This window comes from Macrobrachium nipponense, chromosome 47 (genome assembly GCF_015104395.2).
Source record: "Macrobrachium nipponense isolate FS-2020 chromosome 47, ASM1510439v2, whole genome shotgun sequence".
Classification (NCBI taxonomy): domain Eukaryota; kingdom Metazoa; phylum Arthropoda; class Malacostraca; order Decapoda; family Palaemonidae; genus Macrobrachium; species Macrobrachium nipponense.
The window spans coordinates 15,884,729-15,909,924 of NC_087222.1; the positions used below are offsets into that span (position 1 = coordinate 15,884,729).

Here is a 25,196-nt window from a genome sequence, read left to right on the forward strand (position 1 = left end):
GTCATCTAGACGGGCCGATACGTTTCCTTGGAGATCCTTCTGTTTACGCCTCAGCCTACGCCAAGCAAAGATGTTGACGGCGATAACCAATATGGCCGTCACGCTGAACACGGCTAGCAGAATGTAGTAGCAAAGATTTTCTCCACCTGCATAAGTCGGTGACGCGTGGTTCATCTCCGCCAGTTGCGTCAAACGATGAGCCACCCGCGCGTTGTATGGGAGAGGTAGTGATGGGATGATTGTAGATGCCCAAGTGTAGTTCGCAAAATACGCCTTCTCACGTAAGTATCGTGACACCCCCTCTGACGGTGTAGTTTGTAGATGTCCCCGTACAACCATCGGCTGCTACAAAGATAGGGGCATGGGCGGTGGTACCGTCCGGACACACTACGTCGAATCCGGCTTTATCGTAACGGATCCAGGAACCATTATTCATCCTGTAATTGAATTTATTACCGTAAAAGGGATAAAGTTTCCCCAGACAACCTTCGCTTGTATGAGAGAGAGAGCCGTTTAGCACTATGCCTAACTCACATGAATCCGTTGATATAGGATAGAATTCAAAAGAGTCAGCTGTACAAATTTTATTATTCATGGCTTCTGAACAGTGAGTGAGTTTATCTAAGTCTTTAATGACTGTAAATGATTTCTTATCAGAAGAAATCAGTACATGCCCCGTCAAATTGGATATTACTGGACCTGAGTTATTCGTCATGAACGTAGGAACGGTGCTATTTTTGTATGATTGCCAAGCATCGGAAGAATCAAAGGAATGTTATCATAATTCTAATAAATTTTCAACGCTGACTGAATATTAGGCTATAATAGAACTCTACTTTTATGGGCGTCTAATAAAGGAATATAACCTAGTTTCTCCCGTCCGTTTTCCAAAGTTAATCGTGAGATCTTTAATAGGCATGAGGTGAGGAGATACACACCCTTTGTTGCTAACGTAATCGCTTCTACGTAATCTTTTGACTTTTCAATAAAATGTGATATTTTCACACGGATATGATCTATTTTCGAACTATAGTAAGCTAATGTAGCCAGCAAATGTTGAACTTCCATGACCTGATCGATATTATTTGAATGTTCATTAACGATACTCATTATTTGATTGATTGAAGATAACTGGCTGCGAAGTTCGGACAAAGCCAATTCGGTTTTTGTGTTGCAAAAAAAACTCAATTCTTTTATTTTGATTATTTATCTTAAGGCGATTTGAAATTCCTAAGCCTAGATTCGCAACTGATCCTAAGATGTTTAGTCCAGCCAGAATAAGCGGGTTGCGGCGTTCGAGAGTATTGTGCCGCACAGACCACATCAGCAGGTCACGAGCAAGTTCTTCTGCCTCGGCGGTTTTATTTTGTATGTCATAAGACAACATTTCCGCCGACGCTTAGTGTTTGAGCTAGCGAAATCTCTGAGTTAGCATGAAAATTACGTTCGTGCATTTCCTTAAGCGAAATAGCAAACCGTCATCAGGTCATTCTTTAAGTTAAGGACGTCATCTTCAGGCAAGAATATTGCATGCATATCTACTTCTATAACAATATTACTTGACACGATGAATACATCATCTATTCTCTCGATAATCGAGCCATGATTAAATTCTATTTCTTTCGTCCTAGCGCTCTTTCCATACAATATGTAATAACTCACGTAAAAGAATAGGTTTACATACAAATATGATTAATAGATATATATATAAGTTATTATACAAGTTTCATAAATACAACCATTTTTTCCCTCACTCATCTACCTTAGATTCTGATATGTGCCAATGGGACTATTCTCACATCAGTGGGTTTGGATACATTTTGAACCTAAATCTATTGGCCGTTAAATTTTTCTAAAATGTTAAACGGGCCTTCAAACTTAGGTGTCAGTTTATAATTTAAACCTTTACGTACGTATGCTTGTATGTAATACATGATCGCCCACGGCATATGTTCCTAGTTGGCTTAGGCTTATTTTATCATGATTTTTTTTCATTATTATTTGTGCTTCTTCTAGATTCTTACGAAGTATATTATATCGACTTATGCTTGCATCCATAACATCCTTTAGAGGATTTGATAAATTAGTTGTAGGGGTTAAGATGTGGAAAGGCGTTCTAGCCGGATACCGTACAGTGCCTCGTGCGGTGTCATTTTAATAGACACATGATACGAGTGATTAAGTGTGCTTAGTACCGCAGGTATGGCAATGTCCCAGTTGGGGTCTGCCCCCCCTAAGGTGACCCTTAAAATGTTTAAAACCTTACGATTTGCCCTTTCCACTAGCCCATTAGACTCTGGGTGATAGATCATGGTATTGATTTTCTTTATACAAAGGAATTCGCACAAGGAGTTAAGGAAATGATTATTGAACTCCCCGCCCGAGTCTGATATAATGAGTGTGGAATTCCATGTTTACAAATGTAGCACTCATAAAAACTTCCTAGCGCACTCGACCGCGGTTTTTGTTTAAGCGCTATAAGTTCTGTATATTCGAGTCAAAGCGTCTATAATTACTAGGAGGTGCTTATTTCCCTCTGTCTGACTCGTAAAATCCTGTTAATAAATCTAAATGTACTCTTTCAAATTTAGGGTTGATTTGGCACGGGGTAAGCCCCTAAGGCTGACAGGTGTCATTCGTGTGCCCTTTGTATTCTTGACAAGTGCGACAATTTGCTATGTGCTTTTTTATATCTGTAAGCATCGTATGCCAATAAAATAAGGATTTGCTTCTGTGACATCAAAGAATAACCCAGGGTGTCCATGCAGTGGATTTTCATGCAACCATTTTAAGACGTGGGTATGATGTGAGTTATAGGCACCACCACTGGTTGTTATTCAACTGCGGTGGTGTTGTTGTTTTCGGGTCCTCGTCACGGATCTACACAGGATATTGTCCTGTATGATATTAATTCTGCTGCTTATACTTTTAGGTATTCCTTTTCCTTCAGATTTCCGTTTAACGCAATGATGATTTTTTCTATTTGCGGATCTTTTCTTTGTTCTGTCTGTAATAGTTCAGCACTCCAGCCCAGTTCTTCCTGTCAGATATAGTTTTAACAATGGGCGTGGAGGTTGAGATATCTATTAATTCAGCTAATGGCTCGGTACAAGATGAAGAGGGGTTGCGTGATAATGCGTCAGCAATGATATTTGCTTTCCCAGGTAAATACCACCCGATCCTCGCGCCGAAGTCTGAATGATCATGTGCCACCGAGTTCGCTTGGGGCTGTGACTAAAGCCTTTAAAGAAGTCGGTTAGGGGCTTATGATCAGTGAGAACCTTGACGGGATAACCGTATATTATGAATTTAAAATGCACGAGTGAATTAACAATAGCGAGCCCTTCCTTGCTATTTACTGCATATTTACTTTCGGAGGGTCTCAGGTTTAGAATAAAAAGCTATAGGGAAACTGTTTATCATATTGTTGAAGCAATACCCCACCATCTCCTAGGTCTGAGGCGTCTGTTGCTATGAAAAATTCCTTACCGAAGTCAGGAAATTTCAAGATAGGAGAACTACACAGTTCATCTTTCATTTATCGAACGCCTGTTGATGAATTTCAGACCATACGAAATCTACGCCCTTTTTTATAAGATCGGTTAGGGGAGCGGCTATGATTGAGTAGTTACGTATAAAGCGGCGGTAGTAGCCGCTGCAGCCTAAAAATTGCTGTATTCCCTTGACGTTAGTAGGTATCGGAAAGTTACGGATAGCCGACACCTTATCATGGACGACTTTAAGACCTTCACAGAAACGTGAAACCTAAATAGACTAGTTCTGTTTTTAAAAAATTCACACTTACTTATCTTTACCCTTAAATTATGCTGCCTTAGTCTTTGTAGCACTAACTCTAATTTACGTAAATGTTCTTCTAATGTGTTGGAAAAGATTACTAGGTCGTCCATGTAGGCATGTAGGATATCTCCTAACAAGTCTCCAAACACGATGTTTATCATACGAGTAAAAGTTATAGGAGCACAACGTAAACCAAAAGGCATACGCAAAAATTCATAATGTCCCCTGGCTGTGCTGAAGGCAGTGTATGGATACTCTCTTGTTCCAACGGAATCTGATGAAATCCTTTTAGTAAGTCTAAGCTTGTGAAATATTTGTTCTGACCTAGTAGAGATAGGATATCATCGGTACATGGTACTGGGAATCTGTCAGGGATTGTTTCTTCATTTAAACGACGAAAATCTACGCATATCCGCCAAGTTCGATCTTTTTTCGGTACTACTATTAACGGAAAATTATAAGGGCTGTTTGATTTCCTAATGACTCCTTCTTTTAGCATTTTACCTACTTCCTCTGTTATCTCATTCTGAAATTTCATAGGAAGTCGGTACGAAGGTACATAGATTACTTTCTGTTTGTCCTTGAGCCTTATTTGATGCTCGATGACATCCATTTTTCCTAAGGTTCCATCCGTAGTGGAAAAAAACATCATGAATATTTAGTTAAAGATTCAAGAATTTTCTTCTTCTTGAATGTCCCATTATTGATTTTTGTTCGTTATAGATTGCAAAAGGGATTCATCCGCAACTGATTGAGCGTGATTTATCTCAGCTACGGTAAGAATGCGATGTTTGATAACTTCGGCATCCAAGATATGTTGATTTTTGTGGATTACTAAAGTGGTATTCAAATGATTACAGACTTCGATGTTACATTGTTGTTGTGAGCCGACTGTATAAATGGCTTGTGTGACGGATAATCCGTGTGTTTTCAGAGTTTCGGAAAGGATTAATGTTTCAGATCCTGGCAAGGTTCTCTTTACACGCACTAATATGTCGAAGTTACGTTAGGCTCGAGAGTTTGCGTGCAAGCTGATATTACAGGTGAGCGAGAGTTCTGTTGGGTTGCCTGTATTATTTCTTGGTTCATGAGACAGGTGATTGGTTCTGTAATGGTAGTGACAACTCTGTCTGTCTCTTTTTATATCTAAAACTGATTTTAGGGTATTAGAAGACCTATAGAATTTCCCTTTGATATACACGCCGTGTTTTGCAGGTGCTAAGATAATATTTTGAGTGCCATAGACGGGTATCCGATAATTACTGCGGGTGGATACATATTAATGTTTTTGTACAACAATAAAGGTACTCCGCAAACGTGCGCTTACCGACCTTGTACTGTACATGAGTTACGCCTACAACATTTAATTCATTATTCCCTATGCCTGAGAGCTTATTCCGGACTTTTCTATAGGGAAATTTGAAAAGAGTAAATGATGAGTCCTTAAAATCCATGATATTACGTGGACTACCAGAATCAAAGAACAAAGTGAATGACTTATGTCCAAATTTACTGCATGTAAAGGTTGGTCGCAACTCGTTTTGAACTAATAATTGCATGAATTTGTTGCAAATAATCTACGGGAACCTGCACAGATTTTTTGGATTCGGCCGTGTGTTTCATAGGAAAATCAATTGCCTCACAATGATCTGATAAATGATTAAACTGATTATTTGATACAAAAGATGTTGATATTGATGACCCAACATCGCCCTCTCCCCCCTTGGAGTGAACTACGTGGTATTCGTTTTGTTTATCACACCTTGAAAATTCGCTTGCCCTTGCGAGTTCTGGCTAGACGGCCAGGAACAAGAGGTACCTGAAGCACGATTTGTTTGTTTCTGCTCGTTGTGCAGAATTTCCTGTTTGGTTGTTCTTCTTCTTATAGTACTGAGGACCCTTCTTTTTATTTGCACTGGCAACTGGTTGTGTTTGTAGCATTCTGCTGTTGATTCCTCGAGTAGCAACGGTTATATGAATGAGTTGAACTATTGTGTATTGAACAAAAAACGCGTCCGACAGTCTGAAATCATGTGACCTGGTCGTTTACAGTTATAACAAACCATCCCTGTAACTTGATTATTATTATGTACCACATTTACTTGTTGTGGCTTGTTCTCATTTTTTGCAAAAAACTTGAATGAGCGAAGGATCTAGGTCGGTACATTTAGACATGTGTTTTTGATTTGTTTATACACATCTAATTCCGTACTGTCGGGCTGCAACTTTTTTGTCAAAAACACCGCACTAACGCTTCAGGCAACATTGCTGTGATAGACGTAAGGTAGATCAAACGGATAAAATCTTTCACGTTGATTTTGGCACTCGTAAGCCCACCCGGAGTTATTAAAATTAAACTGAATTTGAAGTTCATTTAGCCGGTCGGCAATTAGCGCCGCCCGCTCGACAACATTAAGCTGAGTCATGGAGGCTTGGTTAAGGATATTTCTCAATGCCAATATACATCTAAAGCTCTTCACCCCTGTACACGGCACGTAATCTGATTTTGAACTCGTCCCATGTAAGCGCCTTTTGGCAAAGAAACCCCCCTTAGATACGCACTTGCGTCTCCTTTAGCAAAGTCTATGAAGCTTTTGGTCTCCTGTAATTGTACTGCTGGGTCTGTGAATGCTTTTTGCATTTAAATGAGCGTCTAACAGATGGAGATTCCATGCCTCAACATTTTGAGGCAGGAACCCATTGACCCGACCTTGAAAAGGGACAATTGCTGACCTCGCGCTAACGAGAGTCACCACATTGGGGTTGCCAGCCGGAGTAGTTTGCCATTTCCACTTTCACTTTTTTCTTATCACTTCTATTCCTTGCGATCCTATCAAAATATCTATAAGAGTACGCTCGACCACTACGTAAAAACGCATATGCATGTACTGTTATAAATGTGTTATAATAATAGGGAAAAATACCCCAAAAGATACAAAAATACAGATAATTTGATAAAATATTTATACGGATAATTCTGCAAGAAACGATTAACAACAACGAGAAGAGAAAAAAAATTGAATCTGCGGGCGAGAACTCGTAGTTGAAGATTGATTCTGTAATGAAGGAAGATTAATATGGCGAACAACTCACCCCCAGAATACTGGATGATCGACTCCTGATGAACAACACTTCACTGAGGAAAAGACCTGAATAGATAAAATGGTACTTAGCTCCAGATTATATTGCGAAGGATTGTTGACATGGGATGACGTCTCAGTTCCTGTCAAGTCTCGCGTCGGAAGTCGTGTGACGTCACGGTCTTCCTCTCGGTGGCACGATGCGTGGAGAAGTCCAAGATTGATGACGTCACAGCCTCCGTCCTTGCACTACTGCCTCTTGCCACTACTCTCTGCGTCCTTGCTCGTGATCGCCATGATGTTTCCTGTGTTTGTTTTCTTCTTCGTTGATGTTCGATGCTGCTCTCGTCCGGTGCAGATTCTCGAAGATAAGTGACAACAGTTGCTCAAACGTCGGTGTTAATGCTTGTATTCTTCTCGATGAAGGACATATCTGCATCTTCATAAACTGTTGCGTTGATTGAAGATCCCGTTTCCTCTGTTTAGTTTGATGTTGAAGGTGGAAGTTAGTTCTTGTAGACCTTCGGTCGGCTGATATGGGTCTTGTTAATTTTATTCTTCGTCATACGCTGCCACCACATTTAAGTCTCTTAGCTTTGCGATAGACTTTTTTTTGTGTTTCTCCTACGACTGTCATCGTAAGTATTTCTGGTTCCTCCCATCTCCTTGGGATATCTTAGTAGAGTGGTTCTTCTTAACTAAAGGAGATGATTCAAACAGATAAGTTGAACAGATATAACAACTTTATTCTGTAACTCCATACTAGGAGATGCAGCTCGGTCAGAAGACCGATATGTTTGATGGTTGGCACGGAACTGCCATTCTAAAGCATCGCGTCGATAGCGGAACATTAGCTATCTCAGCGATTCATATAAAAACATACGTAGTCCGCCGGCTCGGAAGTTACAAGTTTCCGGCGTAGGTTAACAGGTCAACCGCTCCCATGGAAGTTGTTGTGCAAAGTTATCATTAACATAAAATGTTGACAACGCTCAGAGCTAGACCAGGCTACTGCAGACAGCGCATAGCGTAATCTAGATCTACTTTGGTCCACGTAGGACCCTCCTAATGCCATGACCTCAGGTCATGGGTTTTTATATTTACAGATCCTGTAAATGAATAAAGTAATTTAATACATTAACTATATATGATTATTTATATATATATCTACTATATATATATCTATAATATATATATTATAATAAATATTATATATATTAATTAATAATATATATAATAAATTATATTATATATGTATGTAATAAATGTTATATATATATATATAATATATATATATATATATATATATATTTATATATATATATTATATATATAATATATATATATATACTATTATATATATATATGTATATAATATATATATATATATATATATATATATATAGTATATATATATATAATATATATAATATATATATAATATATATATATATTATTATTATATTAATATATATATATATATATATTATATGTAGTATATATATAATATATATATATATATAAAATATATATATATTATATATATATATATATTAATAAATATATATATATATATATATATACATATATATATATATATATATATATATATTCTTATATATATATATAATATTATATATATCTAATATATATATATATATATATATATATATATGTATATATATATATATATATATATATATATATATAATATATATATATGTATTATATATATATATATATATATATATATATATATATATATATATATATATATATATATATATATATATATATATATACATATATCATATATATATATTATATATATATATATAGATATAATATATATATATATTATATATATATATATAAGAGAGAGAGAGAAAGAAAAACACTGAACTGGAACTAGCGAAGAAGAAGCCAGTCAGTCAGTACTGAACAACTGAAAAGTATTTATGCCCCTAATAATAAGTAACAATGGAGAGGAGCAGTACTATATATTTCTTCCCCCCACATACGGCTATCAATCAGTGATTCTTCTCTCTCTTTCTCTCTGTCTCTCTCCCTCCCTAAAATAAGGTCGGTTTTCTTCTTCTTCTTCTTCCTTTGCTCTCTTTCCATTCTCTCGCCTTACTCCCTTCCTTCCTTTCGTTCCTCTTTCTTTTCATTAGGAGGTTGTTCCGTCTTCCTCAACCCACCCCTCTCCTCTTCTCTCTCTCTCTCCTCTTCCAGTGGTTTCCTTCCCCGCTCCTCTCTCTCTCTCTCTCTCTCTCTCTCTCTCTCTCTCTCTCTCTCTCTCTCTCTCTCTTCTCTATATATATATATATATATATATATATATATATATATATATATATATATATATATAGTATATATAATTACTAACTAAAAAGAAGAAGAAGTACTATGATAATTGAGAGTAAATAATAATCAGGAGGAGATTAAAAGAGAAATAACATAAAATGTAGTAATTTCAATATTATTATTATTATTATTATTATTATTATTATTATTATTATTTATCATGAGACGAGAGAGAGCGAGAGAGAGAGAGAGAGAGAGAGAGGACATTATTTTCAAGGTTTTTCCTTCCTTTTCCTTGCCTGTTTTGGGGCTTCTTCTTCTTCTTATTCTCCTTCTTTTTCTTTCCATTCTTTTTCTAATGGAAGAGGAGAGAAGAGGAAGAAGAAGAAGGAGGAAAGGAATAAGAACAGTTTCTTTCGTGGGACGGTTGACTTTTGATGCTACCGTTACCACCACCACCACCACCACCATACTACTACTCACCTTCATCTAAGTGAACCCATAAATGAGTGGGTGCCTCCTCCTCCCTTCCCCCTTCTTCTTCCCTGGTTGTTGGAAACAAAGTCCTGTTGAGGACCTGGGCGGCGCGAGAGCAGACCTCATGTAGTAGACGAATCTCAGTAATTCCTTTGGTGGAGTCGCGAGAGAAAAGAGCCTCAAACCTCCTCAGGATCTCCAAGTCTTCGGATCCGTCATCCTTAATGTCCAGTTCTGTTGGATGAAAACAATAATATTAACTATATAGAAAAGAGCAAGATAACTAGACTGTTGCTTTTTTATTTTGTTATATCTATATATATATATAAATAGTATATATATATATATATAGATATATATATATATATATATATATATATATAATATATATATTATATATATATATATATATATATATATATATATATATATATATATTAGTAACAGAGAGAAAAGCCTGCACATGCCGATGTATTTACATGACTCTTTAAAATCTCTTTCCAGAAGAAACAGGCAGTTTGGTGACATTGCTACTTTCCTTTCATTTCTTCTTCTGAGTTTTTCTACATCTTGAATAACTCATGAGGAGGTCATTATCAAAGATGAAGAAGATGCAATAATGAATAAAAAGCTAAAGGTTTTCTATCTCAGGATGAAGGTTTTATTACTTTACAGTTAAAGGAGTAAAGGTTGAAGAAGTTCCTACTTACGTAATTTATCTACTGGAGGCAAAACCTGGTCCTCCTCCTCCTCCTTCTCCTCCTCCTCGTCCTTTTCCTGTCCTGGAAGTTGTGCCCAGTCACTTAGATACATCAAAAGCTCAACCGCTGTGCCAAAGTTGTTATTGGCAGCAGACTTCAGAGTCTGAATGAGATGTGGGATGTTTCTTCGCGGTATTGAAGATGAAAAGTCCAATTTAATCCTTTTAGGCCTCAGTTTAGGCAGCAAGGACGGTAGGACATAAAGGCTCTTGGGTTCTTGGAATGTTACTTGGTCCTTCAGAGAAGTTTTTCTCATCTGTGACACGAGTGATTCCAAAACCTTATCGTCCAGTCTGGTTTCAATACATGGGTCCAAAAGAGCATCATGTCCTCTATAAACTCCATCATGTCCCTCATCGTCATCATCATCATCATCACCAAAGACTCTGAATAATACATAGAGTTCATGTATCTCCTCTATTGTATCATACAGCACATCTCTCTCAGTGCTGTAAAGTATTCCTGGTATGAAGAAAATCACTTCTCTGAATCTCATAAATAACTGTCTTGGATCACTTCCATCCCAGGATCCTACCGAAAGCAGGACATCCCAAACAGTGTATCCTCCTTGTGTCCTTTTACTTGATGTGACGATGTCATCGCAGATGCTGCCTGCAGCTGCAAACTCCTGCTCACTTCTGTGTCTGTGGCAGTAGACATTGACACTGGCCTGATGCTTCTTTGTTTTCTTTATGGAGAAATAGGATGACATGATGGCATCAAAGTTCTGAAGTACTTCAGGTAACGTTTGCCTAATCTCCTCTTCAAAGCTTCTCACATCTGCCACGGAATATTCATATTTTTCCTCAAGGTAATGTTTCAGACACCATTTTCTGTACAGTGCATCAAATTTCTCCAGCGATTCCTCAGAGATTTCTGTCTTGTGGGAGATTCTCTTGATCTTGTGCCTTCTCACCTGTAAGTAGACTGTTGTCCTGGTGCTCATTTCATCTGGACACTCAATGTAAAGGAGAACGAACAAGTTGAAATACAGTGGGGTTTGCAGGATGGTTCTAGTATCAGCATTCATTTCTTCTATTTTCTGAAGCAGCTCCTCTTTCATTTGCTCCTGTTGGGTGATATTATCTTTCACCAGGTGACCAATGAGCTTTTCTGCGAGCATTTTCATATCCTCTTTCTGAAGACCCGAAACTTTGAGGTTGATTCTGGAACGTTGGCCATTGTTCACAATTTTTTCTAGTCTCTCGGTATCCCCTGCACATGTTGTGACAACAAACTTCATCTTATTTGAATTCAGTTTTAAAAAATCTTGAAAGAGTTTTCTTGAATTCTCATTGGCCTCATTATAGCCATCACACAAGACCAAACACTTTGAACCCAGGACTACCAATTTGACAAGGTCAAAGGGAAAGCTAGCAACATTGTTTGGAAGTGAGCTTTTAAGGTAGTCATCAAAGTTGTCGTGGTCATGATTCCTGAACTGCATACAGAGCAGAAATGTGAAGGAAGAGAGTTCTGGCACATCATTTGTGTTCTTGCACCATTCCTCTGCATAGGAACAAAGAATTGTGGTCTTTCCAGAACCTGCATCGCCAGATATAATCACAACTTCAGGGTCTTTTCCCATTCGGTCTTTAATGTTGAAGATTTCATTTTGATTTACAATGATACTTTTATTACCATGGTGACTTCTATTCAACTCCTTATCATATTCCACTTGTAAAGAGACCACAATGTTACTTGGATCTGTAGTACCATACAGAGTGAGCCAGTCGTAGGGCAAACTCTGACAGAGGCGTTCATTAAGAGACCGGAGTTCTGCTACAGATGATTCTTGTATCAACTCATAGGTCTCACTCCTAAACTCTCCTATTTCCTCTTTAAGCCTTTGCACATCCTGGGGGTTTGAGGGATCATATTTCTCACGGACCTTTTCTAGGAGCTTTGGGACAGCATCTTGGATCTCTTCTCTAAGCTGGTCAGTGTCAGAACCGTGAGATGGAAAGAGAGACTTGATTTTATAAAGGGTTTCCTTGAGTGTTGCTAAAAAGTCTCTGAGTTTACTTTCCAATTCTGGTTCTGACATATAAGGATCTTCGTGGCTAACAAAGTTGTTCACATCTTTGATCTTTTTTAATAACCCTTTTAATTCATCCCCAGGGTCATTCACCCCCCTTTGCCAAAGAACCAGGCAGACTTTGTTCATCAATGTGATGTCCAGATCTTCCGGAAGCTTCTCTGTGAGATTTCTGACGTCCTGGTCGTTGAAGGGACATCTCCTCCCTTGAAATGGAACTTGGTTGTCGGTGAGAATCTCTCGGATGTTCTTGTGTTGTCCGTGGAGAAAGTGGAAGGTATATATGAGGTGAACGACCTTCTTTCCATACTTCTTCACAAACATTCTCAGTCTCATATTTCTCGAGTCATTCGAAGAAATAGCAGGTGCTGAGGAAGCCATTTTGCAGAACACTTCAAGAGACAACCTGAGAAGAAGAGAACAAGAGCAGTTAAGAGAAGGGAATAGAATGAGAGAAACATTAGTAGTAATGATAACAAGAGAAGCAGCAGTAACATCAGCTTCAACTTGACTCCTCCTCATGATGAGATCAATAGGAGGAGGAGGAGGAGGAGTAGGAGGATAAACCAGAAAGAATTTGAGAAATTGGAGGAAGGGAACAGATTGATAGATGGAGGAGGAGACTGGAGAAAGGGAAGGAGAAGTAGACATTTTGCTTAGGTTAGGTTAGCCTAGCTTAGTTTAGGTTTGGTTATGTTACGTTCAGGGTAAGTTAGGACAGGTTAGGTTAGATTAAGTGTTTCAGACTTTGGCCCCCTCTGGTGGGGACCCCACTTGCACACCTAGGGCCACCCAAATCCAGTCGATCACTGTTTAAAATATGTTAAGAAAAAAGTAACTTTTTTGAAAAAATTTCTAAGGAAATCATATTTGGTCTAGGGGTGACACGTAGCAAACTCTCTCTCTCTCTCTCTTCTCTCTCTCTCTCTCTCTCTGAGGGAAAGAAGGAATGGAAAAATAGAACTCGGTTCAACAGTTTGGTGGGAAGTCGGTTTTATCTATTATTATGTATAAAATTAACTAGAGACAGACAGACAGACAGGCAGAGAAAAGGGGGGGAATGGTCTTTTGACAACACAGACTCTTGCTTACAAATATGTTTTTCCTTAATCTATGTAAAAAAAAAAAAAAAAAACATTTATCCAGATTCTTTAAAAATGTTATTCCCAAATCTTACTTGTCAGTCGGTCAATTAAATAATAATAATAATAATAATAATAATAATAATAATAATAATAATAATAATAATAATAATAATAATAATAATAATATACTTTATTAAAAGTAATGGCTACTTCAGCAGCGTTACACTTGTAGAGATTCTTCTTTATTTTGCAAATAGCGGCTTTTTCCTTGTTACTTAAACAGGCTAGTAGAGCGCCTATAGAGGTCATGGTCAAATACAGGGTCAAAATAGGTATATATATTTGCATTTTACAGATAAACTATGATACCATAGTCATCAAAGTCATTAACGATTTTCACTCTCTCTCTCTCTCTCTCTCTCTCTCTCTCTCTGTCTTTCTCTCTTAAAGCGAGCTTTCGTCTGGAGCTGCCAGACATCCTCGGGCTGGGAAGCTGAGGGTGGACTGATCTTGGTGCAGTGTCCGTCCTCCTTATATCTGTGGTTGACAGCAGGGGGTCTGCCCCATGCTTGTCTCCTATTGGCTGGTGGCGGTGAGTCTTCGTTTTCATTGGTTGCCTGAGCAAGGTCTCAAGCCACTTTCTTCGAACCGATGGTTGCGTTGCAGTAGATTCTGCAGCCGTCTGGACCTCCTGAGCGGCACTGTAACGTTGATGGGGGTTGCGCTACGCTGTGGGACGTCACAGTTAATCTAATTTCCATCAGCTGCAGGAGTACCTCGTTCGGGGGCGTTGTCTTCCGTGGAGTTGTCGTGATCGGTGGTGTCATTGTTAGTGGCAGGTCCTCTCATACTCATAGGGAGGAGAAATTCTTCCTGCATCGTATTCAGTGTATGTTTTATTTATTATTATTATTATTATTATTATTATTATTATTATTATTATTATTATTATTGCTATTTTATATGTCCTTAACAGATCATAAGGATGACTTCATATTAAAACGAAATAATATTAATAATAATGATATTTCGAGAAGCCTCAATAGTAGAGCAGATAACCAGGCTTTGACCCACAACGCTCAACTAACCACCAAGCACATAATTCGGTGTTAAATTTTCAGAGACTGAAGACGTTGTCTCAGGGCACTAATGTTAATGGTGTATGTATGTATGTATGTATGTATGTGTGTATATGTGTATGTATTTTTGTAAACAACCCTCTACGTATACCCTACCAAAATTCCAATCCACAACAGCTAAACCCAGCAACCTTATCGATGAGAGAGAGAAGAAGAGAGAGAGAGAGAGTGAGAGAGACATAAATTACTAAAAAACTGAAACCGTTTAAAAAACAGCCGTCAGATGGGCGTAACCCAACAGAGTAAGAGAGAGAGAGAAAGCAGCCTTATGGATTCATTCAGTAAGGTCCAATTTACCTTTTAAATCTTAATTGCTCAAAGGTCTCTTTATAAAACCTCTTACATTATTACGATGGGAGTTTTAATCATAATATTATGTACAGAAATAAAGAGGAGCAAATGCTGATTAAAATGGCATATAATAATTCATATTATAAAATCGACTGTAAAACACAAAGAGAAAAAAGGGGGAAAGCAATACTTAAATATAGATTAATAATAATTTCAAGAAGTTATTTATTGTCGTTATCAGAATTCCTTATATATCAGGTATAAAAAGACGAGTAGATTCTATACATATGCAGTATATATGCATACTGATTATTATCAGTATACATATATACTACATATTTATAGAATCATTAAGTATTGCAATAAAATTACTTCATAAAGTGTAAAGTTTGAAATGTTAACTTAGGAACTCATCAAGTCGGGTTCACCACAGTCTTGTCAAGAGTGAGCGTTCTTAAAGGGGCGTGGCTAGTGGACATGGCTCAGCCAATGAAAATGCAGCAATTTCTAAAGCTGCTTCCTGATTGGCTAACAGTTTAGAAAACTGACAGTTATTGTATGTAAGCAAACATCCCTGGATGCGTTACGTCTGTCTTGGGGGGATGGCAACCGGACGTCGCTCAGACAAAGAGAACGTAGCAATTTTAAGCTCTGCGTTCTGATTGGCTGCTGTTGACGCCTAACCAGAGTGACAGGATGTAAACAATCTCGATTATGGCAGTTGCCATCACTTGTCTTATTCTTGCGAATCTTCAATAATCTGTCGTCAGTGATATTATTTTTTATAATATTATTATTATTATAGGCTACAGTTCAATGATGTATGCAACATTTACAGTGATGAAAATGAGATGAATGATGATAATGATAATGATGATAGTGAAAAGAAAAGATAAATAATAGTGGGTTTTCTTTAGCTGATCTTGTAATGAATACAGTTCAATTGATGACTTCCGAGACTTCTCTTTTATTATTATTATTAATTTATTATTTATTTTTTTTTTTTGCTCTATCTCAGTCCTCCAATTCGACTGGGTGGTATTTATAGTGTGGGGTTCAGGGTTGCATCCTGCCTCCTTAGGAGTCCATCACTTTTCTTACTATGTGCGCCGTTTCTAGGATCACACTCTTCTGCATGAGTCCTGGAGCTACTTCAGCCTCTAGTTTTTCTAGATTCCTTTTCAGGGATCTTGGGATCGTGCCTAGTGTTCCTATGATTATGGGTACAATTTCCACTGGCATATCCCATATCCTTCTTATTTCTATTTTCAGATCTTGATACTTATCTATTTTTTCTCTCTCTTTCTCTTCAACTCTGGTGTCCCATGGTATTGCGACATCAATGAGTGATACTTTCTTCTTGATTTTGTCAATCAACGTCTCGTCTGGTCTATTTGCACGTATCACCCTATCTGTTCTGATATCATAGTCCCAGAGGATCTTTGCGTGATCGTTTTCTATCACTCCTTCAGGTTGGTGCTCGTGCCACTTATTACTGCAAGGTAGCTGAGGTTTCTTGCACAGGCTCCAGTGGAGGGCTTTTGCCACTGAATCATGCCTCTTTTTGTACTGGTTCTGTGCAAGTGCCGGACATTCGCTTGCTATGTGGTTTATGGTTTCATTTTTCGTATTGCACTTCCTACATATGGGAGAGATGTTATTTCCATCTATCGTTCTTTGAACATATCTGGTTCTTAGGGCCTGATCTTGTGCCGCTGTTATCATTCCTTCAGTTTCCTTCTTTAGCTCTCCCCTCTGTAGCCATTGCCATGTGTCATCGCTGGCTAGTTCTTTAGTCTGTCTCATGTATTGTCCATGCATTGGTTTGTTGTGCCAGTCCTCTGTTCTGTTTGTAATCCTGTCTCTGTATATTTCTGGGTCTTCGTCTACTTTTATTAGTCCTTCTTCCCATGCACTCCTTAGCCACTCGTCTTCACTGGTTTTCAGACATTGCCCCAGTGCTCTGTTCTCGATGTTGACACAGTCCTCTATACTTAGTAGTCCTCTCCCTCCTTCCTTTCGTGTTATGTATAGTCTGTCCGTATTTGCTCTTGGGTATAGTGCTTTGCGTATTGTCATATGTTTCCTGGTTTTCTGATCTAAGCTGCGGAGTTCTGCCTTCGTCCATTCCACTATTCCTGCACTGTATCTGATTACTGGCACTACACATGTGTTTATGGCTTTTATCATATTTCCGCCGTTGAGTTTTGACTTGAGTATCGCCTTGAGTCTCTGCATACATTCTTTCCTGATCGTGTCCTTCATCTCTTGGTGTTTTATATCCCCTCCTTCCATTATTCCCAGGTATTTGTATCCAGTCTCATCTATGTGTTTGATGTTGCTCCCATCTGGTAGCTTTATCCCTTCAGTTCTTGTTACTTTGCCCTTTTGTATGTTGACTAAGGCGCATTTTTCTATTCCAAACTCCATCCTGATGTCCCCAGATACAATCCTTACAGTCTGGATTAGGGTATCTGTTTCCTTGATGCTCTTACCATACAGCTTGATGTTGTCCATGAACATCAGATGGTTAATTCTGTTGCCTCTTTTCTTGAGTTGGTACCCGGCATCCATCTTCTGTAGTACTTTTGTCATGGGAATCATGGCTACTACGAAGAGTAGTGGGGACAGTGAGTCTCTCTGGAAGATCCCTCTCCTGATATTAACCTCTGCTAGTCTTATTCCAGAGCTTGTAAGTATTGTATTCCAGTTGTGCATTGTATTTTTGAGGAAGCTGATGGTGTTTTCCTCTGCCCCATATATTTTCAGGCATTCTATTACCATGTGTGTGGTATCATGTCGAAGGCTTTCTTATAGTCTATCCATGCCATGCTTGGGTTGGTTTTCCCTCTCCTACTGTTCTTCATTACCATTTTGTCTATCAGGAGCTGGTCTTTTGTGCCCCTACACTTCCTTCTGCAGCCTTTCTGTTGTTGGGGGATGGTGTTTGTCTCCTCTAGGTAGTTGTATAGCCTTTCACTGATGATACCTGTTAGTAACTTCCACATTATTGGTAGGCAGGTAATAGGCCTGTAGTTACCGGCTATATTTCCCTTACTCTTGTCTTTTTGTACTAAGGATGTCCTTCCTGTGGTCATCCATTTGGGTGCATGGTGATTTGAGATACAATGCTGGAGTTGTTCTGCTATTCGTGGGTGTAGGGCCTTGAAGTTTTTGAGCCAGTATCCATGGACTTCATCGGGACCTGGGGCTTTCCAGTTTTGCATTTTCTTTAGTTGGTGTCTAACTGTCTGTCGTGATATCTGTGAATCATTGTTTTATTCTCGCCGTTTCTTCTTCCTTGACTTCTTGGAACCATGTTGCATGTTTGTTGTGTGATACCGGATTGCTCCATATGTTTTCTCAGAGTCTCTTACTTGGTTTGGATTCAGGAATTTCTTGGTGGTTGTCTTCCCCCCTTAGTTGGCTGTATAGTCTTTTCTGGTTAGTTCCAAATAGTTTGTTCTGTTGGTATCCCTTATTCCTGTTCATATACCGTTGGATCTTATGTGCTTTGGCCTTAAGCCTCTGTTTTTTCATCTTCTATTGTGTTGTTTAGTCCCCTCTCTTGTACTTTGTATTTCTCGTTGTGTTCCTCCCTTGTTTTTGTTGCTTCTAGGCTTGCCTTTTTTTCTGCCATCTCTTTCAGTTGACTCAAGTTAGATCTCATCACCATGATTTGCTTTTCCAGGCGCCTTTTCCAAGGAGGTTGCTGTTTTGGTTTCTGTTGGGTTGGTTGTGCTGGTGGTGTTGGTGTTCGTATCCCCATCAGTTCTGCTACTAATCTTGCTCCTGCATATCCCAAGTTATTTGTTTCTGTGACACTGGTGGTGTGTATTATGCCCATTATTTCATTGACCTCATTTGTATTCTCCCTTAATTTCTTGGCGCTGTAGGCTTTCATGGAGGGGATCTTTGTTCTCTCTGTATCTGGCTCCATCCATTGTCTAATCTTTTCTACCCATTCCGTCCTCTCTGTTACTTCGTCAGTGTTTCTTCGTATGTCGTTGTTTGATACCTCATCATCCCTGTCGTCTTCTGTGGCATCGTCTCTCAGTTCGTCTTCGTGTAATTCGTTGTAGTGTGACATTTCCCTTTCCAGTTCTTCTCTTTCTGTTGGGGAGAGCCAGTTCTTTTTCTTTATGTTCCTTACTTGGTCTGCCAGCCTCTGCTCTGTTTGGGGGGTGTTATTCCTCTCATTCCAGATGTTGACCAACCTTCTCCTTCTATTATTATTATTATTATTATTATTATTATTATTATTATTATTATTATTATTATTATTATTATTATTATTATTGTTATTGTTATTATTATTATTATTATTGTTATTAAAATGAGGCCAAAGACCAGACAGCACTAGAACCTCTGACGAGGTTGTTATTCAGGGCTGAAACTGACAGGAATAAAAAGGTTTGAAAGGCATAACAGGATGAATAAAAAGTTTTGAGAGGCATAACAGGAGGACTAAAAAAAGGTTTGGGAGGCATAACAGGAGGAATAGAAAAGGTTTGAAAGGCGCAACAGGAATAAGAAGGTTTGGGAGGTATAACAGGAGGACTAAAAATAGGTTTGAAAGGCGCAACAGGAGGAATAAATAGGTTTGAGAGGCATACCAGGAGGAATAGAAAAGGTTTGAGAGGCACAATAGGAGGAAGAAGGGACGAAGACGGTGCGAAGAAAAAGTGCGGACAGACGGACAAAGTCATCTGAACAGTTGTTCTTTTAGAAAAAAAAATGAAAATGGGCTTCGAAGTAAAGATTTCTCAACTGACTAAGTAATTCTGCAGGAATATAAAGACTTATATTTGAATATAGTATAACCCCCCTAGCTTCAAAAGAAGGTGAATTCAAAACAAAAGAATGTGTCCAAGGTAATGTGCAGTTTGTATTCAGAACCACTCGCTCATGAAGGTTACATTGTGAAAATACAGAAAGCAAATCTGTGTATAAACTCACTCTATCTCTCTCTCTCTCTCTCTCTCTCTCTCTCTCTCTCTCTCTCTCTCTCTCTCTCTCTCTCTCTCATTAATATTACTTACAGGGATGCAGAAATTCTAGACAGGTTCCTGTAAAAGCTCTTCTTCTGGACAGGTCCTTTTAAAAGCTCAGACACAGAAACACCACCAAACGCTTCAGCACAGTCTCTCAAAGTCTTCACTGAAACTTTACTTCACTTTTTTTGGGTTTACCCTTTATACTTTCTAGACTTCTTAGGTTCCCATAGGTGTTCATCGAGTGGTTCTTTGACTGACGCATTTTCTTCATCGAACCACTTTCTGATTTTTGTTGCAAGACATTTTTCCACTGGTGTAGAGAACATACACACAAGGAAGTACACCTTTGAGAGTTGCAGTCACTACATTCATTTTCACTTATCAGGTGGTTCGTTTGCTCCACAGTCACTTATTTTAGGGCGTTTTCGAGGACTTACACAGCCAAGACTACATAGGAAACTCCCGCAAGATATCGGAGGGAGAGGAAGCCTCAGGCCCTTCGGGAGAACGTGAGACGCCCCCAGATTATTCTGAAGTAATCCACGATCAGAACTACCAAGTGGAATGATTCCACAGAAAGGAACTGCCCTAGAGACTACCGGTCGAAATCGGACTTTGGAAGCGGCGACACTGTAGTATATCCACAAGGAGACTTGGGGAAGTTGTGCCACATTGCTCTCTGGCAAAAGCAGCAGCGGAAACGGCCTCCGAAAATGAGCGGATATCCTGCAAATGGAGCCCCCAAAATAAGCACTGTCCTTTCTGCCTGCGACATCGACCCAATCTCTCATGAATCCATTTGCAAAGTCTGTCACACAAAATATTCAATTTTTTTCGCAAGAGTTTCCTTTTGGGCCGTTTCATGCTCTCTCTCTCTCTCTCTCTCTCTCTCTCTCTCTCTCTCTCTCTCTCTCTCTCTCTCTCTCTCTCGGTTGATTGTGTCTGCAGTTTCCGGACTAGAGCTTCGTAAAAAAAATAAAAATAAAAACACATAACTAACTAATCTGCTAGTGTCAGCACGCATTACAAATGCCATTTCGTGAGTTCCGTGGTAGATTTTACCTTTTATTTATATGAATGAATTAATATCTGCCAGTAGGTGTCCGCCACAATATAGAAACAGTCGAATTGTTGCACAAATAAGGTTTTTTGTGAGAAACCTTGAGAGACTGACGGGATCCTGGAGACTGTCCGAGGTCACTGGATTCTTTCTCCACCGTTTTTTTAAGCTTCTCAGTCTTGTCCCTGTGTGCATTTGTATAGTTTAATTTTGTATAGTTTGATTTTAAGGTTCATAGTTTTATTGATAAATTAAACTATGTAGATTTAGTACAGCTGTATTATTTGTGTCAAATGTTTTGTGACTAAGTAATTTATATACTTTTATTTTCAGGTTTACTGAAGAAGTGACAGGACTCCTACTTCTCTAAAGAAATGGAGACTAACTGCAGCTGACTGGATTCGACTATTGTCGTGCTTGACTTGATTTATGAAGTAGAGCCTTGAGAATAAGGTTACTTATATTTATAAGATATATATATATATATACATATATATATATATAAATATATATATATATATATATATATATATATATATATATATTATATATATATATATATATATATATATATATAACACATTAGCAATCATAACCTTAAGATAAGTACAAAGTTAAACCATTTTTATTCAGAAAAATTGCAAGATATTTTTATGAAGTATTGTAATCCTGTAAACATGAAAAACTTAAGCACTAACAGAATCAGATATATAAAACCACATTTTGATATCCTTCTTGTTTAATCTGCGAAAAAATAAGACAGCTAAATTTCATCTATATTTTTTATCTCTTGCTAGACATTTAATAATTTTTTACGCCCCACAAAACACACACTTCTTGAGGTTAGATATAAAGAAAATGTTACCTTTCCACTCAATAGGTGAAAAGGATTTTCCGACACCTGGAAAGAAACTTAGATTTTGCTCCTTACGATTTCTTTCGCCTGAGAAGAGGATGTCTCCTTCCTGTAAGTTTCTAGTTTATCTTTATTATGTTTTTAATGCATAAACTGAACGTCACGACTTCTTTTGACATTTACTTTCCTAAATGTCATCTTTCACAAATTGCGAGCACAGTGACGACTTACTTCATCGTGGCTATTCAGTTTAAGATTTCGGAAAGACCACCGGAGAATAAAGATAATTATAGTCTCTGGTAAAACCCAAAGTCCAAATATTCACTGCATTTAGGATTTGCCATCCAGTTGCATTGCTGCTGTGGAGGAAGACGTCTGATGTACATGTTGCACGAAATTGGTGATAATAACCAAATTAAAATGATAATAGTAATGGAAATGTGTTACTGTCAACACAATTTTTCTAATGAGTAGTAAAAGAGACGCAAATGAAGTGAGAGGATACTCGTAGCTTGTGTTTACACAAATATTTGATGATGTGGGAACACGCAAACACAATAATTTCTTGCAACCGAGTGACCATGATCTAGGTGACAACTCATTTGCCGTTTTACGGTATTACGTTTATGAAATTCAAGAATAATGAAGTTGTCTTACATTTTCTTTAGTAAACTGATATTCTGATATGCTGTTGAAGGATTGTGTTTGTAAGTTGTATGTCGTGTATATATGTGACCTGTGTCTCCTCATGCTCGAGGCTGGAGTGTGTTCGTACTCATGCTATGAACACAGACACGGCTGTGGTTGATTCTGATCATGTTTTGTTCTGACTTCCTTTAGCGACAGCAGGCGTCAGTCTGTTTTTGTAGAATAAATGTAGCAAAGAAACTTCGCTTATTAAATGGACTCTCGCAATAGGACACATGCTCTCCTTACAACGAAGCCGCAACTTACCTCAATTTCGCAATGAACACGTACAATTGAACCATGTTCCTTCATTCGTGTCTTGAATCATACAAATATTGTATGATTGGTGGCTTAGGTACATTAGGGTCGTTTGGGGAAACAAGATAAATTTATCTTGCTATGCTCTCCATTAGTACCTACGAGAAGTTTATATGAAATGGGATATGATTTAAAATCAAAGAACTCACAATTCATCGTCTAAAGAACCTTATCATGACGAGTAAAACTTGCGAAAGCTACTGAATTATAATTAGTAAAATAAGATTAATTGATTATAGGTTATTGTTCTCTCTGTTCTATAATGTGAATGACTGTAAAACATCTATAAAATAATTTAAAAATTATAAGCTGCTAGTTTATTCGAAGGTTGAGTTAGATGTTGGGATCTTATGCAACTTTTGTGGATAACGTCAAATAACCAAAAAGTCTTGTAAATGTTTCTCTCTTTAATTAAATGTTACTACCTGAGGTATCTCAGTTCTACCTGAAATCTGATCTTCTTCAGTAAAGTAATTTTCTTTCTTTCGTATTTGACCTTACAGACAAATCTACGTAACAAAAATATGAGAATTCCTAATTAGGAATAGTTTTGAATTATTGTCAATTTCCATTACTTGTAACGGTTCCAAAACTATTGTCGGAAATATAATCACACTCCATTTTCTAAGGTCTCGGCTGTAACACAACTTGGAATTATAAGTACGTTTGTTATTTTCAACAATATGAGTGAATTTTTCATTGCATAAATCTGGAATTCCTTCCAACTTCTGAAATCATTCGTGGCACAACTATAACTCAATGATTTTCTGAGTTTCCCAGTTCCAAGACCTAAATAATTATTTATTTCTTCACCCCTGTTATTCAAGCAGTGCATCATATTCTATATAACTGGCCATTGATCGTGGTAGGGTTTAATATCTAAAATTTGTTCTAGCCAATAATGTTCAATCTTATTTCTGTAGAACCGAAAATCAGATATGCAAATCTCCTTTCTTATAATACATTAATTGATCTCATAAGTTAGACTCAATAGCTTCTTTTTTTATTCATCAAGTTTATAAAGCTGTTATTTAGATGCTGACCCTATGTCAGAATTTCATTTTACTGTTTCTTCCTTTATGTGTCTTTTATTGTTTGTGTTGATGCTTTTTGTTTTATTACAAAGGGAAACAGCTACTCCACACTGGGTACTCCAAAGAAAGCTTTAGTTTTTATTGATATTTATGCAATAAAAAAAAAGCCTTTATAAAATCTACACTTTTATAAACTGTAAAAATAAACTCCTTCCTATGATGCTTGAAAATGGAAAGTACCTTTCCGGTCTCTTAAGGTTTTGCAACTAAGGAACGATAAAATAGAAAACAAGGAATTTTCATGGTCTTCTGTTTAATCGAAAAACTGAGGTAGCTTGAAATAATTTCTTTTTACATAACGAATTCTCCAACTGAATGCTCTAGAAACTCCACAAAAGTACTGAAAGAATTACAATAAATATTTTTTTCTCGTATCCCGTATTCCTGACTTGAGCGAATATTATTTCTGGCACAGTAGTACAGATTTACCTTTGATACATTCTTGAAGCCATGCCGATGTTGAATCATACCCCCCCCCCCCCCAATCTCTCTCTCTCTCTCTCTCTCTCTTTCTATCTAATAACATAAAAGAAACTTATTCAATTACAGGGACAATAGTCATAAATTTGAAATACTACAATATGTCACCTAGGCTTGTTAATCAGTGACCATTGCCCATTGAGTTCTCCATGAAAAAACCTAAATTTACAAATAGGTTCTGTGACTGGACCTTTATTCGGTTTCTTTTTATACTTTTTACTTTTGATTATTTTCATGTGCGCATATAGAAATTTAATTTTAATTTAATTCATTCTAACTTTTTTATATAAATAGCCCAAAGGCATTCTTAGAATAGTAGTTGTCTGATCTTCATGTCAGCGTTTTTTTATTTATTTTTATCAGGCATAAGATTGCTCAAGATAATCTGTGATCCCGCCATAGGGTATTTGGCCAATTAATGTCAGTTATGTCTTTATAACGTCAGGCTGATTTTTCTTTATATATTCATCGTAGATCAATTCATGCTTCAATTTTGCTAATGTTTAAGCTGCGATGTTTTCTGTGGACATTACTTACTGTAACGTTTTGTTCACTTCCAGAATAACGATCTTAATTGTTTTTTCTTGAGTAAGTCAGTCAAGTGCTCAAAGAAACCGACAAGACAGTTCCCTATTCCTGATCCTAAATATATTGAACAAATCATTTAACTCTATTGTAACTGAACAGTTATTTCCATTTTATATTTGTACTTCAATAAAGTTTGTTTT

At 37.5% G+C, this 25,196-nt stretch overlaps 1 protein-coding gene and 2 long non-coding RNA genes across 6 annotated transcripts in view; 2 read left to right on the forward strand and 1 right to left on the reverse strand.

Moving 5' to 3' along the window:
• Window positions 1-25,196, forward strand: part of LOC135204731 (uncharacterized) — a 442,014-nt gene that overhangs the window by 277,731 nt on the left and 139,087 nt on the right. The window lies entirely within an intron of this gene.
• The window catches only part of LOC135204730 (uncharacterized), a 96,186-nt gene that overhangs the window by 24,909 nt on the left and 46,081 nt on the right, over window positions 1-25,196 (forward strand). For all 4 annotated transcript variants that reach the window (XR_010312316.1, XR_010312313.1, XR_010312314.1 and 1 more), the window contains 2 exons: window positions 21,367-21,486; window positions 21,914-22,000. This is a non-coding gene — a long non-coding RNA (uncharacterized LOC135204730). The remainder of the gene's footprint in view (window positions 1-21,366; window positions 21,487-21,913; window positions 22,001-25,196) is intronic.
• On the reverse strand, window positions 10,365-20,753 carry LOC135204383 (uncharacterized). Its single transcript, XM_064234604.1, has 2 exons — window positions 20,019-20,753; window positions 10,365-12,867 (listed from the first exon to the last, which is right to left on the reverse strand). Exon 2 carries the CDS (start codon window positions 12,840-12,842, stop codon window positions 10,365-10,367), a length of 2,478 nt encoding a protein of 825 aa, XP_064090674.1. The 5' UTR covers window positions 12,843-12,867; window positions 20,019-20,753.

Excerpts from the sequence above, each read along its gene's own strand:
- LOC135204383 (XM_064234604.1), bottom strand. The coding sequence starts at position 12,842 with ATGGCTTCCTCAGCACCTGCTATTTCTTCGAATGACTCGAGAAATATG.